This window comes from Tursiops truncatus, chromosome 4 (assembly GCF_011762595.2).
Source record: "Tursiops truncatus isolate mTurTru1 chromosome 4, mTurTru1.mat.Y, whole genome shotgun sequence".
NCBI classification, from domain to species: domain Eukaryota; kingdom Metazoa; phylum Chordata; class Mammalia; order Artiodactyla; family Delphinidae; genus Tursiops; species Tursiops truncatus.
Window position 1 is genome coordinate 71,929,698 of NC_047037.1, and position 14,670 is coordinate 71,944,367.

General features: G+C 38.0%; 1 protein-coding gene across 3 annotated transcripts; it reads right to left on the bottom strand.

The window, feature by feature from the left end:
• Nucleotides 1-408: 408 nt before the first annotated feature.
• Nucleotides 409-14,646, bottom strand: FBXO45 (F-box protein 45). 3 transcript variants are annotated; one of them, XM_019922902.3, is made up of 3 exons: nt 14,061-14,508; nt 8,155-8,511; nt 409-3,653 (listed from the first exon to the last, which is right to left on the bottom strand). In XM_019922902.3, exons 1-3 carry the CDS (start codon nt 14,367-14,369, stop codon nt 3,468-3,470), a joined length of 852 nt encoding a protein of 283 aa, XP_019778461.1. In that variant the 5' UTR covers nt 14,370-14,508; the 3' UTR covers nt 409-3,467. The 3 variants fall into 3 exon arrangements, with proteins under 3 accessions (XP_019778461.1, XP_073660177.1, XP_073660178.1); XM_073804076.1 differs by lacking the exon at nt 409-3,653 and adding an exon at nt 3,671-5,144 and having other exon boundaries at nt 14,061-14,646; XM_073804077.1 differs by lacking the exon at nt 409-3,653 and adding an exon at nt 3,671-5,211 and having other exon boundaries at nt 14,061-14,646.
• Between the last annotated feature and the right edge of the window lie 24 nt (nt 14,647-14,670).

The following is a 14,670-nucleotide window of genomic DNA, read 5'->3' on the forward strand; positions in this document are numbered from 1 at the left end:
AGTGGTGGTCTTGAGTTCTAGAATGTAATCTCAATACTCATCTTTAAAATTCAAGTTTCTATCTTATCAAACTGTTCATTTTTTTAAACGACCAAAAATATAAATATTACAGTCTATATAAACAGCAGTTTGGAGACATAAATTAAAAGTTAATTGTAATACCTACTACGTGGGTTAGGGCTCTGTTCTTTTCAAAACTCTCTCTCCCAGGTCAAATCATATCTAAAAGATGGAAGATGCCTAATCACGGAACCATGAGTTGAAGTATTCAACTGAGCAACACCTACTTGGTTTAGGTGCCTTATCAAATCTATATCCAAACTTACAGGAATAAGAATGAAGAAGGTGAAATAAATGGTTCAATATTCAAAAGTCAGATAATGAAAAAATAACGGCAACTAAGAAATGACATATATTAACCACAGAATTCTTTGTATGAAAAGTTTTAATGAATTGTGAGCCATTGACCATTACAGACTTTAAAACTTAATATTTCTTCTTTCCTGTGTAAAACCAGATAATTAAACCAGCCTATCCCAAGTATGACAGAAGACCATAGAATGAATAAGAGTAATAGTAATGTTTTCTTACCCATCTGCACGCTTTGCTAAATTTAAGAACCAAAGAGAGTGCTCCTGGTTTCCAAAGTCAACAGAGCAAATTCAATTACACATTTCTTCCTGATCATAGTTTCAGCTGAAATACAACAAATATAACTTTGCCTTTCAATAGCACTTTTTATCCATAGCACAAGCACTTTCCCATTATTTTCTTCTTTACCCCCAATATCCTTATGAGGTAGTGAAGGGAGGGAGCAAGGATTTTTTTTTTTTTTTTTTGCAGATGAGAAAACTTAAGGTGAATTTAGATCAGTGGTTCTCAACCTTGGCAACATATTGAAATCACCTAAGAAGTTTTTAAAAATCCTTATGGTCATGTCATAGCCCAGACCAACATCAGAATATTAGGGTATGGGACCCAAGCATCAATATTTTTCAAAATGCCTGTGACTCCAAACTATAGCCAAGTTTGAGAACCACTGGTTTAGATGATTTATATTCAATATTCAGAGGCAACTGGCTTCTACCTAAGTGCTCTCTCAGCACCAATGAAAAAGAGATTCCATTTCCTCAAACATTATAACAGTTTGTCTTAGTATTCTGTACAACTACTATTGGTCTCCAGTAACAAATTAATTTACCAGGTTATAAATGAAGGCTCTTCATTCCCCTGATGCTCATGCTAAATATGAACCTCCATTTTATAAAATTTGCAAATTGGATATTAAAGAATTTAAGTCTTTGAGACAAGAATGGCTTGTTATTAATATTTAGGCAATCATTTGATTCTAGGTTCAATATGCAATAACCATGTGTTTCCATTTTCCATTCAGCACCTTCAAAACTTTGTTACAAATGAATGTTTACTAATAAGACAAAACAGAAGATATAAACAAAACTCTGAGCAAAAGCTCTTGAATTGACCATATCACAATCTGAAAAAGAAACAAGTGCTTAAAAGACCTCATAGCTTTCTAACTAGTTCAATCTTTATCCTGAACCAGATCTCTTCTTTAATTAAATTTTAAACTTTGCCAAATTGAGTTGTTCTACACCAAGAAAAATCAATTTCTGTAGCAGCTATGTTCTCTAATACATTTAACATATAATTTCACTCTGTAGTATTAAATATGGTTTCTAGGAGGTTTCTTTCTTGATGTGGGTATCAAAAAGGATCTTTAACAGATTACACCTTTAAGCAACACACCAAATACACAACAAATACTTGTAAACCTTTCAGGTGGCAAAAATGAAATCTTTGTTCATGACTGAAATCCGTTGTTTCACAGGAGTACTGATAATATTAACTCGCAAGGAGCAACCCAAGAACCACAGCCAGATGCTTGCTGTCCCTAATTTTTTTAGATTCAAAACAAAATATGCATACAGCAAAACCTAAAAACTACAAAGATTCCACTTGCCTTAGTCACTTCTTATCACAAAGATGTATCTGAAACCATACAATTTATACTTTCATACAGAAAGATGTTTGTTTCCTTTCTAACAAAAGAAAATCTCAGCTCATGTACGTTGAATTATTAATTTGAAAGAGTATTAGTGAAATCAGATTTCTTAGTCAAAAATTCTGAATAGGAATTAACGTTAAACTCTTCTACAATAAAACCTTCAAAATATCACCAACCTGAAGTTTCCAGCATAAGGTATTTTATTTCAAGTCCCATGGGGGCAATTATTTATAATGAGATAAAGAACATTCTTAAGCTGGGTTCAGGTTGGCACTGTTTCAGATGGATGAGTAAACATTTTCTTGACAACCCCAATAAAGAGTTTGAGGCTTAGATTGTTGCATGATGTAAACAATATGAAATTAAAAAATTATAATATCTACAGCATTATAAAGTTACAAAATAAAAGGACCATTGATCAATTATTTTCTTAAGGTCTGTGACTAACAGCTTTCATATTTGAGGCCTATAAGAACAAATGGCAATGCTCTCTGTTCTTATGAGACACTTTCTTGCAGGTCAAAAAATAAAACCAGATTCTATAAGATGCACATTATTATTATTATTGATATACGAATGATTAGAAATAGATTTGCCTTCCCTCAATCTTGGCCTGGAGATTTGAGGGACCTGTATAATAATTTTGATGGCTAAAAAAATAAATCAGACTGTAATAGGCATGGAAACTGTAAGCCAAATATAATACAAAATGAGCCAATACAACACATCTCCTCTTAAAATTTTCTTCTTTGTAGTTACCAAACTGTCCCTAAATGTTATTCTAATTTTGTACCATGTAGTGGTTTTTAAGAAACTGAACTAGAACAAAGCAACTCCTTTGTCCTGTTTTTTTTTTTACAGTTTTTTTTTACACACATATTGTATATACAACTTTTAAAATAGCTGCACAATTTTATATCTCACCGTTAGAGAAGTGCAGTCCAGGCAGACCATGCTTCTCAATATATTAAAAATATTAAATAAAATCCAACCAGTTTCATACTTTTCTAATAGTCAAGCTGGCTGGAAAAAAGGGTCTGGAGAAAAAACAGGCAGTTGTAAAACAGGATCAGTCTTTCTTCACAAACACACTACTTAAAACTCTTGCTAGTTCCCTATCTTATCCCTTTTACACCATCTCTAAGATCTCACCTTAGAAGTTGAAAATATCACATCGCTAACTTAGAGACAAAATCTGTTGAAACATGCATATGTCAACTGCCCACTCAACCAACTGCAACCCTGAGGATTTTTCTGGCCCAGTAGAAAAGAGGAAACACTAAGATAATCTCTGCTGTAGAGTTGCTTCTCCAGTTAACAATATCATGTGTTTTTTCAGGATGTTTCTTGGGCATGCATGTATGACACTGTCACTTCATGATTCTACTTTCCATAAGCAGGTATCTCCTCCACTCTGTCTTTCATCCCAAGAAAGCCACTGTCATCCATCCAAAGGTTTTCCAAGGTAAACCAAAGTCACTTCTGTGTTACCATATACAGCAGAAACTGCTGGATATAAGCAGACCTTTGGAAGTCCTCTAAAGGCAACCCCCAGGAATTCATATCCACGTTCAAAAGCTAAAGTCTTATCTTCCATGTCCAAGATGACTCGAATTCTTTCTCCTATCTGCAAACAGACATCAAAAGAAGGTAAGAAGAAAACCCATCAAAGGCACAGCTAGATGTAATCAAGTTAAAAATATTATTAAGAATATATCTCAAAAGTTATCTAGAAAAACCAAAAAAGTTATTTGGTCAGGGAGAAACATCTAGAAAAAGAACATACATCAATTTCATCATAAATGTTTGTTTTGATAGTTTTTTTTAAAAAAACTTAAGACTTGTGTGGGATTTATATTTAATACTGAAAATTTAAATATTCTTCCTGAACAGTCCCCAGATTTTATTTATTCTTTTTAAAGACTTTTCTTAAGAAGGTTACCACTAAAATCTATAACTTGGCATATTTTACCAAAAAAGGCTACCTAAATTTTCTCAAATTACTATAGTACATACATACAATGGAATGTTATTCAACCTTAAAAAGAAATGAAATTTTAGTATGTGCTACAACATGAATGGACCTTGAAAGCATTATGCTAAGAGAAATAAGCCAGACACAAAAATACAAATATTATATGATACCACTTGTATCAAGCACCTGGAATATTCAAATTCATATAGATTGAAAATTGAATAGAGGTTACCAGAGGCTTGGGGGAGGAAGAAATGTGGAGTTATTGTTCAGTGGGCACAGAGTTTATGCTGGGGATGATGAAAAAGTTTTGGGTATATATAGTGATGATGGTTATACAACATTGTGAATGTATTTAATGCCACTGAATTATACACTTACAAATAGTTAAAAGAATAAAGATTGTTGTGTATATTTTACCACAATAAAAAAAAATTACTATAATAAAACACTTCCACAACCTTTAAAATTTACAAAGCAGTTCTACATACAACACGGAACTTACATAATCATGAATAGCCAAATCTGACTATAGGTTCTAAAGATGCAGAATAGGCTTATTAAACAATCACTTTGTGGTCCACTACTCTGAAACACCCGTTTGTTATAAGAATAGCAGTACTGATTGTTAAACTAAACTGGAAGCACAATTACCCATTTCTTTTCCCATTTGGAAAAGTAAACAAAGAAAGAGCATGTTTATCCTTATAATTTGCATGTATTAAAGGCTGTTGCATCTATATACTTGGAGGCAGAAAGTCCTAACATTTGCAATCAAAAAACCATAATTTAATACTTCCAAATTATGATACCCCCTGCTGCTATCATTACTTTCCTTCATTGTATTTCCTATCACAAATAACTACCAACATCTACTTTTTCTCTCCCTCTGCCCAACTCACAGATTAACCCCATTTTAAGAACCTCCAAATCACCATCATCACTACTGTTACAAACAAAACACGAACAACAGCAAAAATCAGAAATAAAAGCTAGGGGCTTCCCTGGTGGTGCAGTGGTTGAGGGTCCGCCTGCCGATGCGGGGGACGCGGGTTCGTGCCCCAGTCCGGGAGGATCCCGCATGCCGCGGAGCGGCTGGGCCCGTGAGCCATGGCCGCTGGGGCTGCGCGTCCGGAGCCTGTGCTACACGGCGGGAGGGGCCGCAGCGGTGAGAGGCCCATGTACCGCAAAAAAAAAAAGGAAATAAAAGCTAATATTTTCATGAGTATTGTTGAGTGATTTTATATTATCTCATTTAATTCTCATATCAATCCCAGGAGTTATCCCTGTTTTACAGAAGATGAAAATAACAAAATAGAACCACTCCAAGTGAAATCTGCAAGTTTGCTTTACGTTTGAGCATACAGCACACATACACATAGCACAGAGAGCAGAAAGACAGTCTTACAGTTTTAGGTGTCAGAGGACAAAATTTGGAGACAGCAGAGCAACTGGAAACTTAGAGGAACTCTGCAAGCAAAAAACCACAAAGAAGATGAGCCCCAAAATCTGAAAATAAACTCTGCCCAAATCCTCATGTGATGACTGTATTACACAAACACAGGGGAAACCCCCAGGGAACCAGGCAGAAAAAGTAGCAGCTAGAGGCCAAAAAAACTGAATAAAGACATAAGCTGCTGTATAGTTTCAGTGCAGGCAAGTTAACTGCCTACTAGAACAAGAAAGCCTACAGTTTTCAGAAGTACAAAGTAGCTTCTAAAGAAACAAAACATTCCAGAGTCACTACTATATATTATCTACCATGTCCAATTTTCATTTAAAAAATGACTGGATACGAAAAGAAACAGGAAAGTGTAACTCATACTCATGGAGAAAAAAGCAGTCAGTAGAAACAGACTCCAAGTGGGCCTTCGATGCTGGATTTGGCAAAGACTTAAAGTAGTTATAAAATATACCCAAAGAATTAAAGAAAAATATAGTATTAATAAATGAACAAATAGAGATCTCAGTAGAGAAACGGAAACTATAAAAATGAAAATTTTAGAACTGAGGGGCACAATAACCAAAATTCACTAGCCTGGCTCAATAGCAGAGTTCAAATGACAAGAAGAAAAAAATCTATGAACTTGAAGACAGAACAACAGAAAGTAATGAATCCAAAAAACAGAGAAAAAAAGAACACAGCTTCAGAGGCACAGAAACAAGGATGATATCAAGCAGTCCAACAATTACATTAAATATAAATGGACTAACTACTCAAATCAAGAGACTGGGTTAGATAAAAAGCAAGATCCAATTACATGCTGTCTGGGGGACCCACTTTAAACACAAAGACAGTCTAAAAGTAAAAGGATGAGGGAAAAGAGGTACTTTGCGATAGTAAGCATAAGAAAGTTGGATTGGCTTTATTGATATCAGACAAAATAGACGTAAAGACAAGGAATATTACTAGAGTCAAAGAAGGTCATTTCATAATGATAAAAGAGTTAACCAGGTAGGTAGATATAACAATTTTAAATGTATATGCACCTAATAACAGTTCCAAAACACATGAAGCAAAAAGTGACAAAACTGGAAGAAGAGATAGATAAATCAGCAACTGTAGTTGGAGATTTTAATACTCCTTAGTAAATGAAAGAACAGGTAGAAAGAAAATACAGAAAGCAGATAGAAGACTTATACACTACCAACCAATTTGACCTAGCTGTCCTTAATAGATTATTCCATCCAACAGAATATATATTCAAGCATACATAGACATTTATCAAGGTAAACCATATGCTGGGAATAAAACATGCTGCAATAAATTTAAAGGGACTGAAATCACACAGAGTATGTTCTCTGAAAAATAAAGAATAAAGGACTTTCACTACAAAGTCACAAGGTTAGTCATAGGTCTTTATCTTCAATGATTATTAAGTCCGTTCTCCTTAGGGCATTTGCAGAGCCTGAAAGGACAGTAAGGAAAGGATTCTATGAAAGAAAATCCTTCCAGGCTTTTATACATCAGGAAATGAGATATATTTTAGTTCTTCTACTTTATTATGTCTCACTTGAGGTCATTACTGAGGCTAGAGCTTTCAAACCACATGTTCCTCTGAAATGTACTATCTATAATTCCTTAAAATTTCCAAGTTCTTATCAGATTATTATTTTTTACACTCTGCTGGATCTATGGTAATCATATAGCTTTTACAAATAGGAACTATAATTATGACCCTAGAATCAAGTGAGTATGGCTTAAGGCTAAGAATTTTTAGGGACTTTGCTGGTGGTCCAGTGGTTAAGAATCTGCCTTCCAATGCTGGGGACCCGGGTTTGATCCCTGGTCAGGGAACTAAGATCTCACATATGCCGTGGGACCACGAAGCCCGCACGCCACGACGAAAAATCTGCGTGCCGCAACTAACACCTGATGCAGTCAAATAAATAAATAAATTTTTTTTTTAAGAAGAATTTTTAAATGTAGTAGTTTGGGACTTCCCTGGCGGTCCAGTGGTAAGACTCTGTGCTTCCACTGCAGGGGGCACAGGTTCGATCCCTGATCAGAGACCTAAGATCCCGCATGCCGTGCGGGGTGGCCAAATAAATAAATAGGCAGTAGTGTGCCTGAACTCACCTATGTTTATGGAAATTGCTGACACCTCCAGACGCTTTAAATACAATCCAGATTAATAAGTAGCAGAGGGTAAGTATGTATGCACATGCACACAGGTGCAGTTGTGGGGGTGAGGGGGTGAGGTATCCAGAAAAAGTAAATTTCGATGTGCATGATATAAGAAAGATTACAATCCAAAGCACAAGTTGGCAAACTATGGCCCCTGGGCCAAATCTGGCTTGCAGTCTATAAATAAGGTTTTACTGGAATACAGCTATGCTCATTCATTTACATAATTCACGGCTGCTTTTGTGCTATAACAACATAGTTGCACAGTTGTGAGAGACAGTATGGACAACAAAGCCTAAAATATTTACTATCTGGCCCTGTATACAAAAAGTTTGCCAACCTGATTTAAAGACAGATTGCTCAGATTGAATATGTATTAGGAAACAAATACTGAGATACTAAAGATTATTGTCAGAGTAGCCAAAAAAGGCCAGTTACACTATATATTTAAAAGTTACCAAAAAGACAAATAATGCTGCTATATAAAATTTTGTAAATTTAAAACAAATTAAGCCAGTTCCTCACCTGATATTTTGGTGCATTGTTGCATTGTGGAAAACTGCCATTGACTTCTCCATTATGTAGTAGATTATTGTCCACTAGATTCCAGCCCCAGCTCTGGTCATCACTGCCCAGCAATGCCACATAACCTTGGCATTGCATGGGGGCCCGTTTTGTGGCAATTCCAATCACTGCCACAGTGCCCAGAGGGCCCTCCCACCACACTTCCCATGCATGGCGGCCCTCACTGAAACCAATCTTGGTCCTTGCACCATCAGTGCTCTGAGCGATGGGGTTTCGATGTAAAGTAAAGCCATTCTTCTTAATGTAGACATTCCTGGAGCAGTCGTTAGTGCTGAAAGCATGTTGGAAAGCACGTATCTGAAAAGATGGAAAGCACACAAAAGAAATAGAAATTTAATTTTTCTTCAACATTAAAAAGTACCCAAACTTTAGGCTACATGTTTTTAAACAATAAAGTTATATATTTTAAGTAATACAATAATTATTTCTCAAAAATGGCTCACGTTTCAGCATGGGATCCTAACATAATAAATTATGCAACATTAAAAATAAAACTGCCAGCTGTTTCATTATTGACTAAAATTCTAAACCACAGTATAATTTCTCCAAATAGACTTCTTAACACATCAAAAGATATACACAAGAATCCTTATATTTTAGAGATAGTACTGAAATGTTTATGGGTGACATATCTGGGAATTGCTTTGAAATATCCAGGAATGGAATGGGAGAGTGGGCAAGGTAGACATGAAAGTAGACTGCCCATGAATTAATCACTGGTAAAGCTTCGTGATGGGTATAGGGAGGTTATTTTCTATACTCTTGTTTATATTCGATATTTTTACATTAAAAAGTTAAGATATGCACAGTTTTCGTGTTGGCAATGCTGCCACCAAAAAGAACTGTATTTTAAGTAAAATAGAGAACTTAGGCATATCAGCTCTAGAGTTTATGAAAAATTTTAATAACCACAAACTATCTTAGATCCTCAGCCTCCTTGCTAGGTATTACTCATACACTGAGACATCACCACTCTCATTTTACCAAATCAAATAATCCCCTAGATAGCATAAATTCAATCACTAAAATTTATAAAGAGATAGTCATTAACAGCAGCTACCACTGACAGGACAGGATAGTTGACCTTCAGTAATCCAGTTTTTTAAGTTTCCAAAATAAAGACAATATGAAAATTGCTACTCTGTACAAATAATAACATTCTCTCATGTTTTAATAATTTATAGGTTTTAGTTTGTACGTTTTTTAGAAAATCCCTTCTTTATTCAAACAACCCAAAAGCAGCTGAAGGCTGGGACCTATTGCTTTAGTTAACCTGAGAAATCAACTCCAGAATCACAGAATTTCAGCATTAGGAAAGACGTTAAAGTTCACCTACTTCAACTCAGGGATGGGGACACAGGCGTAAAGTCAACAGGTAGTTAGCACAAGAGCCCCAAAGAGAAGTCAAGCATCCAGTCCCCTCATCCAGTTCTCATTTACCATTAGCAAGTACTTCACTGTTTAATTGTTGTACTCCAGAGGACAGATTAAAACAAAAACAAAAAACCTCCTTGGTTCAGGTATCCCATATTTTCATAAACAGGATGTAAACCTGAAGTATACCTAAATTTTTTCCGATCTGTTCTTATTATAACACACTTTTAAGTACCTAAAAGTGCTGTACACACCTCAACCATTTGACTCTAGTAAAACATATCTTGAAAAAAATCTAATCTAACCTAAATTGATCAAACTTCTATAGGAAATACAGAGGACAGAAAGCATGTTAAGCAACACCATGGGAATGAAATCAGCAAAATCCAGATTGAGGGAACCTCTCTACAGGGTAAACAACCTGGTTTCTTCAACAAATAAACTGCCGGGGTAAGAGGTGAGAGAGATGGAGGGTGTATCTGTAGACTAAAATAGCCTTAAAAGACATATCAACTGTTTGTCATGGGAACTTTATATAGATCTTGCTTAAATAAACTGAAAATTAAAGATATAACATTTGACATTTATGAGACAATTGGAAATGTGAACACCAAACTTTTTATATAAAGGAATTATCATTAATTTCTTTATACTTTAGATGTACTAATGGTATTGTGATTAAGTGTCCTTATCTTTTAGAGATAATGTGAAAAATCAGATAAAATGGAAAAATACACAAATAAATAAAAACAATCTATAGTTCTTGCTACACAGTCTCATGCGTAACCTGGATTTTGCATTATAGCAAACAGCTTTAAGACCTAATTTAGGATGTAAGTCTGAAATTTAGACAATTATAGCTAGATGCCAAGTATGACTGGAATAACTGATGTTACTTGGTAATATGTAAAACATGAACTTTTAAAAAGAAGACAAATCCTAGGGGCTTCACTGGTGGTGCAGTGGTTGAGAGTCCGTCTGCCGATGCACGGGACACGGGTTCGTGCCCTGGTCCGGGAGGATCCCACATGCGGCGGAGCGGCTGGGCCCGTGAGCCATGCCGCTGAGCCTGCGCGTCTGGAGCCTGTGCTCCGCAGCGGGAGAGGCCGCAGCAGTGAGGGGCCCGCGTACCGCAAAAAGAAAAAAAAGAAGACAAATCCTAATTAGATTGACAACTCCAAATACTTTCCAGTTTTATGCTATCCCAAGCCTGTTCTCATCATTTTCTCAGTTACCCAGGCTCCCTGGAAATCCTATTTGACCCTTCCTTCTTCTTCATCCCACCTCACCCAGTCAGCTGTCCACCTATGTGGACTTGTTTTCTTGCAATTCCTCTCCCAGCCACCCCCGTCTCTGCTCTATACACTTGTTCTGGTCTTAAGTACCTCTGGTATAGGCACCAACCCCTGCCTTCCTGAATTCACCTTATGGACTGGTTTCTCTAAAGCACAGCTCTTACTTCGCCCCTCCTTTGTTCAAATTTCTGTGTTTTCCAGCTGTAAGACAAAGCCCAAACTACAGACTGAAGGCTGTATGTCAAGGACCTCCATGATATATCTAGTTTCAGCTTAACTTTACAATCATATTTCCTATCACAATTCAATCTAACTAAACTATTTTATATCTTTAGCCTTTCCTCCAAGCTACAAATTGTAACAGATGCCTATCTGAAAACTCTCGGATGTCTTAAAAACACTGTAAACTCTGTTCTACCAAAACTGAACTCATTGTTATTCATCCAAAATCTAGCCCAGGTAATCCCTATATCATATAAGCCAGATACCTAGGAGTCACCCTGAGCACCTCCCTCTTCCTCCCCCCTATTTCAAATCTATTGCCAAGTGCTGTAGATTTTATTTCCTAAATTTATTCTAAATTTCTCCCCATCTCTTTTACTACATACTTCCTAATACTCATATTTCTAAGGTCTCCCTCCAACCTGTTCTCCATTCTTAAGTCTGAATAACCTCTAAAAAATGGAAAAATATCACATCACCAATCCCCACACTCCTAACCCCCTTTTGCTTACAATTTAAAATGGCTTCCTTTTGTTTGGCCCCAGTCCACCTCTTCCATCTTTCTCAAACGTGCCTCACTTTTGCTGTCTATGCTCCAGCCACATCGATTATTTTCTGTCCCTCATACTCATCAGGTTCCTTCCTGGAAGGCTCTTCTCTCTCTCTGGCCTATTTATCCTTATCATTCAGGTCTCAGTTCATGCATTATTTCCTCAGAGAAAGCCTTCCCTGACCTCCCTACTTAGTTCAAATTCTCCATTACTGACATTCAGAGCATCATGTATCCATCCTTCGTAGGACTTAACACAAATGCAATTTTACAACTGTGTGACTATTTGATTAATACCCACTTCCCCGCACTAGATTGTAAGTGCCATATGGCAAGGCATCCATAAGAGTCTGTATCTGTTTTTATTCACCATTGCATCTGCAAAACTGAGCATAGTGCCTAACATTCATATTTTTTTAAATAAAAATATATGCTGTACAAACCCTCTGCTTTCCATTGCCTTGATTTTGTTCAGGGTACTTCCTCTTAGTAAAATGTTCACATTCTCCCCATCTTTAAAGTTCAGCTCAAATACAATCTCAACCCCAAACCTTCTACAATCATCCACTCAACTTGTAAATCTCTTCCAGTAAACTTCTAGTATATATATATATTTATATCTCTAACAGTTAGCAACAATTTCTACCATTTCTAACTAATAACCACTAGTTATTTCTATACATTTTTTTCTCCTCTACTAGACTGAGGACGTCCCTACTAGGCTATATGACTCCTTCTGAATTAATCTTTTATCTTCAAGATATTCAAGAAAAGTCCTGCAATATCTGAATGTACATGTGATTAGTACAGGTCTATAATACCTATAGTGCAAGTAGTACAAAGGCATACAAAGTATTAAAAACTTATGAAACCTAAAATATCTCTGGAAGGATACAGAAGAAATAGGTAACATAGGTTGCCTCCAACCTGGATGGCGGTGGTATAAGGACAAAAGGAAGACATTTTGCTTTACATCACTTTGCTTCTTTTGAATCATGTATTCTTCACATGAATACATTATCTATTACATATTATTATATGAATCTTGAATCATGTGAACATGACTATTACAGACCAATTACAAAAATGTCTTAATTTAAAATAAGTAAAAACAATAAACTTTATGGAAAAGTAAAAAATAAGACTCATGAAATCTACACGTTTATCAGGCACAGTAAGACAAAACTGCAATCTACTGCACTCTACTATATGAATTACAACTAGTATCCATTGAGAATCTACCATGTACAAATACTGTCCTCGCAAATTAACATTATTTCATTTAATAGAAAAACAACTTCACAGCTGACATATTAAAAAGCGATATTCCTTATCTTATTAAACTAAAACCTGTTTTATTACAGAAGAATACATTTTACATCTATTTCACATGGAAAAAAAATTTACTCCTTATTCTGGCCCCACTGGCAGTCTAGCATTAAAAAGGTATGTTTTCCCTTTTTAGTTGTTAATGTATTTTTATGTTTACCATATTCTAGGTCAGACTTCATCCTGTCTCATATATGCTCTTGGTGACTGCTATTCTGAAGAGTGGTTTCCATCCAAACTGAACCCAAGTTTAAGGCCTTTTATTTACATTGCTTGAAGAATCCTCTCAGTCCTACCATTATCTGCTACTTGACATTTTTACTTGCATATGAAAGCAAGACTAATCACAAGAATCTGGCAAGGGAAAAAAGGCAGCAAAAATGGAATCAGCATGTTAGATGACAAATAGAACATAAGAGACACAACACCAAGGTGGAACTACGAAAAAGGTGGCAAGGAAGTAGCTAATAATAGTGGGACATGGCAGTATTATGACTGTTAAGTGGTGCCGATGGGAGGATATTCTATTAAAGCCTCTATGTTGAAAGTCAGCACGATGCCTTGGACCACACTCATTTATAAGCCTGTAACATAGTGGAGGGAATTAAAGAGTGCTTGGTCAAAAATAAAGAAAAGATAGTTATAAATCAGAGCTTGGAAAAGGTGCGGTGAAAGCAAAGATCTGAGAAACTAAGCCGATGTTAAGGCAGCCAAGGTGATTTAATAAAGGGCAGGGAGAAAAATAGGATGAGTATTGAAACCTACAACAATGAGGTGGTCTGTTTTTAAGGGTAAAGACTGTGGAAAGTAGAATGAGTGACGGAAACCAGGGATGGGAAACCACCTGGCCCTTCAAAAAGTGTATCGCGGAAGTGGGGTGGGTTAAGGAGCAGAACTTCAACCCAAAGAGAAGAGGATCTCCATGGCGCGGGGAGGTAAGGTAAGGTATTGACTGGAGCGGTGGAAAGGCGGGATAGTGAGGCGAGGCTTCCGACTCAAAAGCTTAGCTGAGAAGCACTGAGAGCGGCCCGGACAAGCGGGACCGGGGGCAGCGGCGTGGCGCGGGGCTCCCTCACCTTGGCCTTGTAGCTCGGCAGGTTGCAGAGGATGTCCGTGCGCAAAGCCTCCTCTGCCAAGCTGCGGGCGCACAGGCTTCGCCACACCTCGCTGTTCTCATCGCCGTGCAGGCAGCGGTACCAGTGCTTGCACACCAGGGCGCAGCTCCGCAGCTCGGACAGCTCCAGGTAGGAGAACACCAACTCCAGCACCCGGCTGGGCAGCCGGCCCCCGGCCCCGGCGGCCCCGGAGCCGGCGCCCGCGCCGCCGCCACCGCTACAGCCAGCGCCTCCCGAGGCTGCCCCAGCCCCCGGGGCCGGCGCCGCCATCGCCTCAACAGCCGGCCCGAGGGCCGCTGCCGCCGCCGCCGCTTCCCCCCGTCTCTGCTCCGGAGGCCAAGCCTCGCCTTGAGACAGGAGCAGTTCGCTCACCGCCCCTTTCACAGACTACCGTCCGGCCCCTCCACCACTCCCGCCCCTGCCCGGGGGCGTCCGCCACGCGCCCCGCCTCACTGAGGGCAGACGCACCGGCCGCACGGGCGTCCCCCGCCCCTCCCCCGCGGCTCAGCGCGGGCGCCGGAACGGCCCGACTCGCACGGCCTCCCGGCGGCGCGCCCGTGCCTCCGCCATG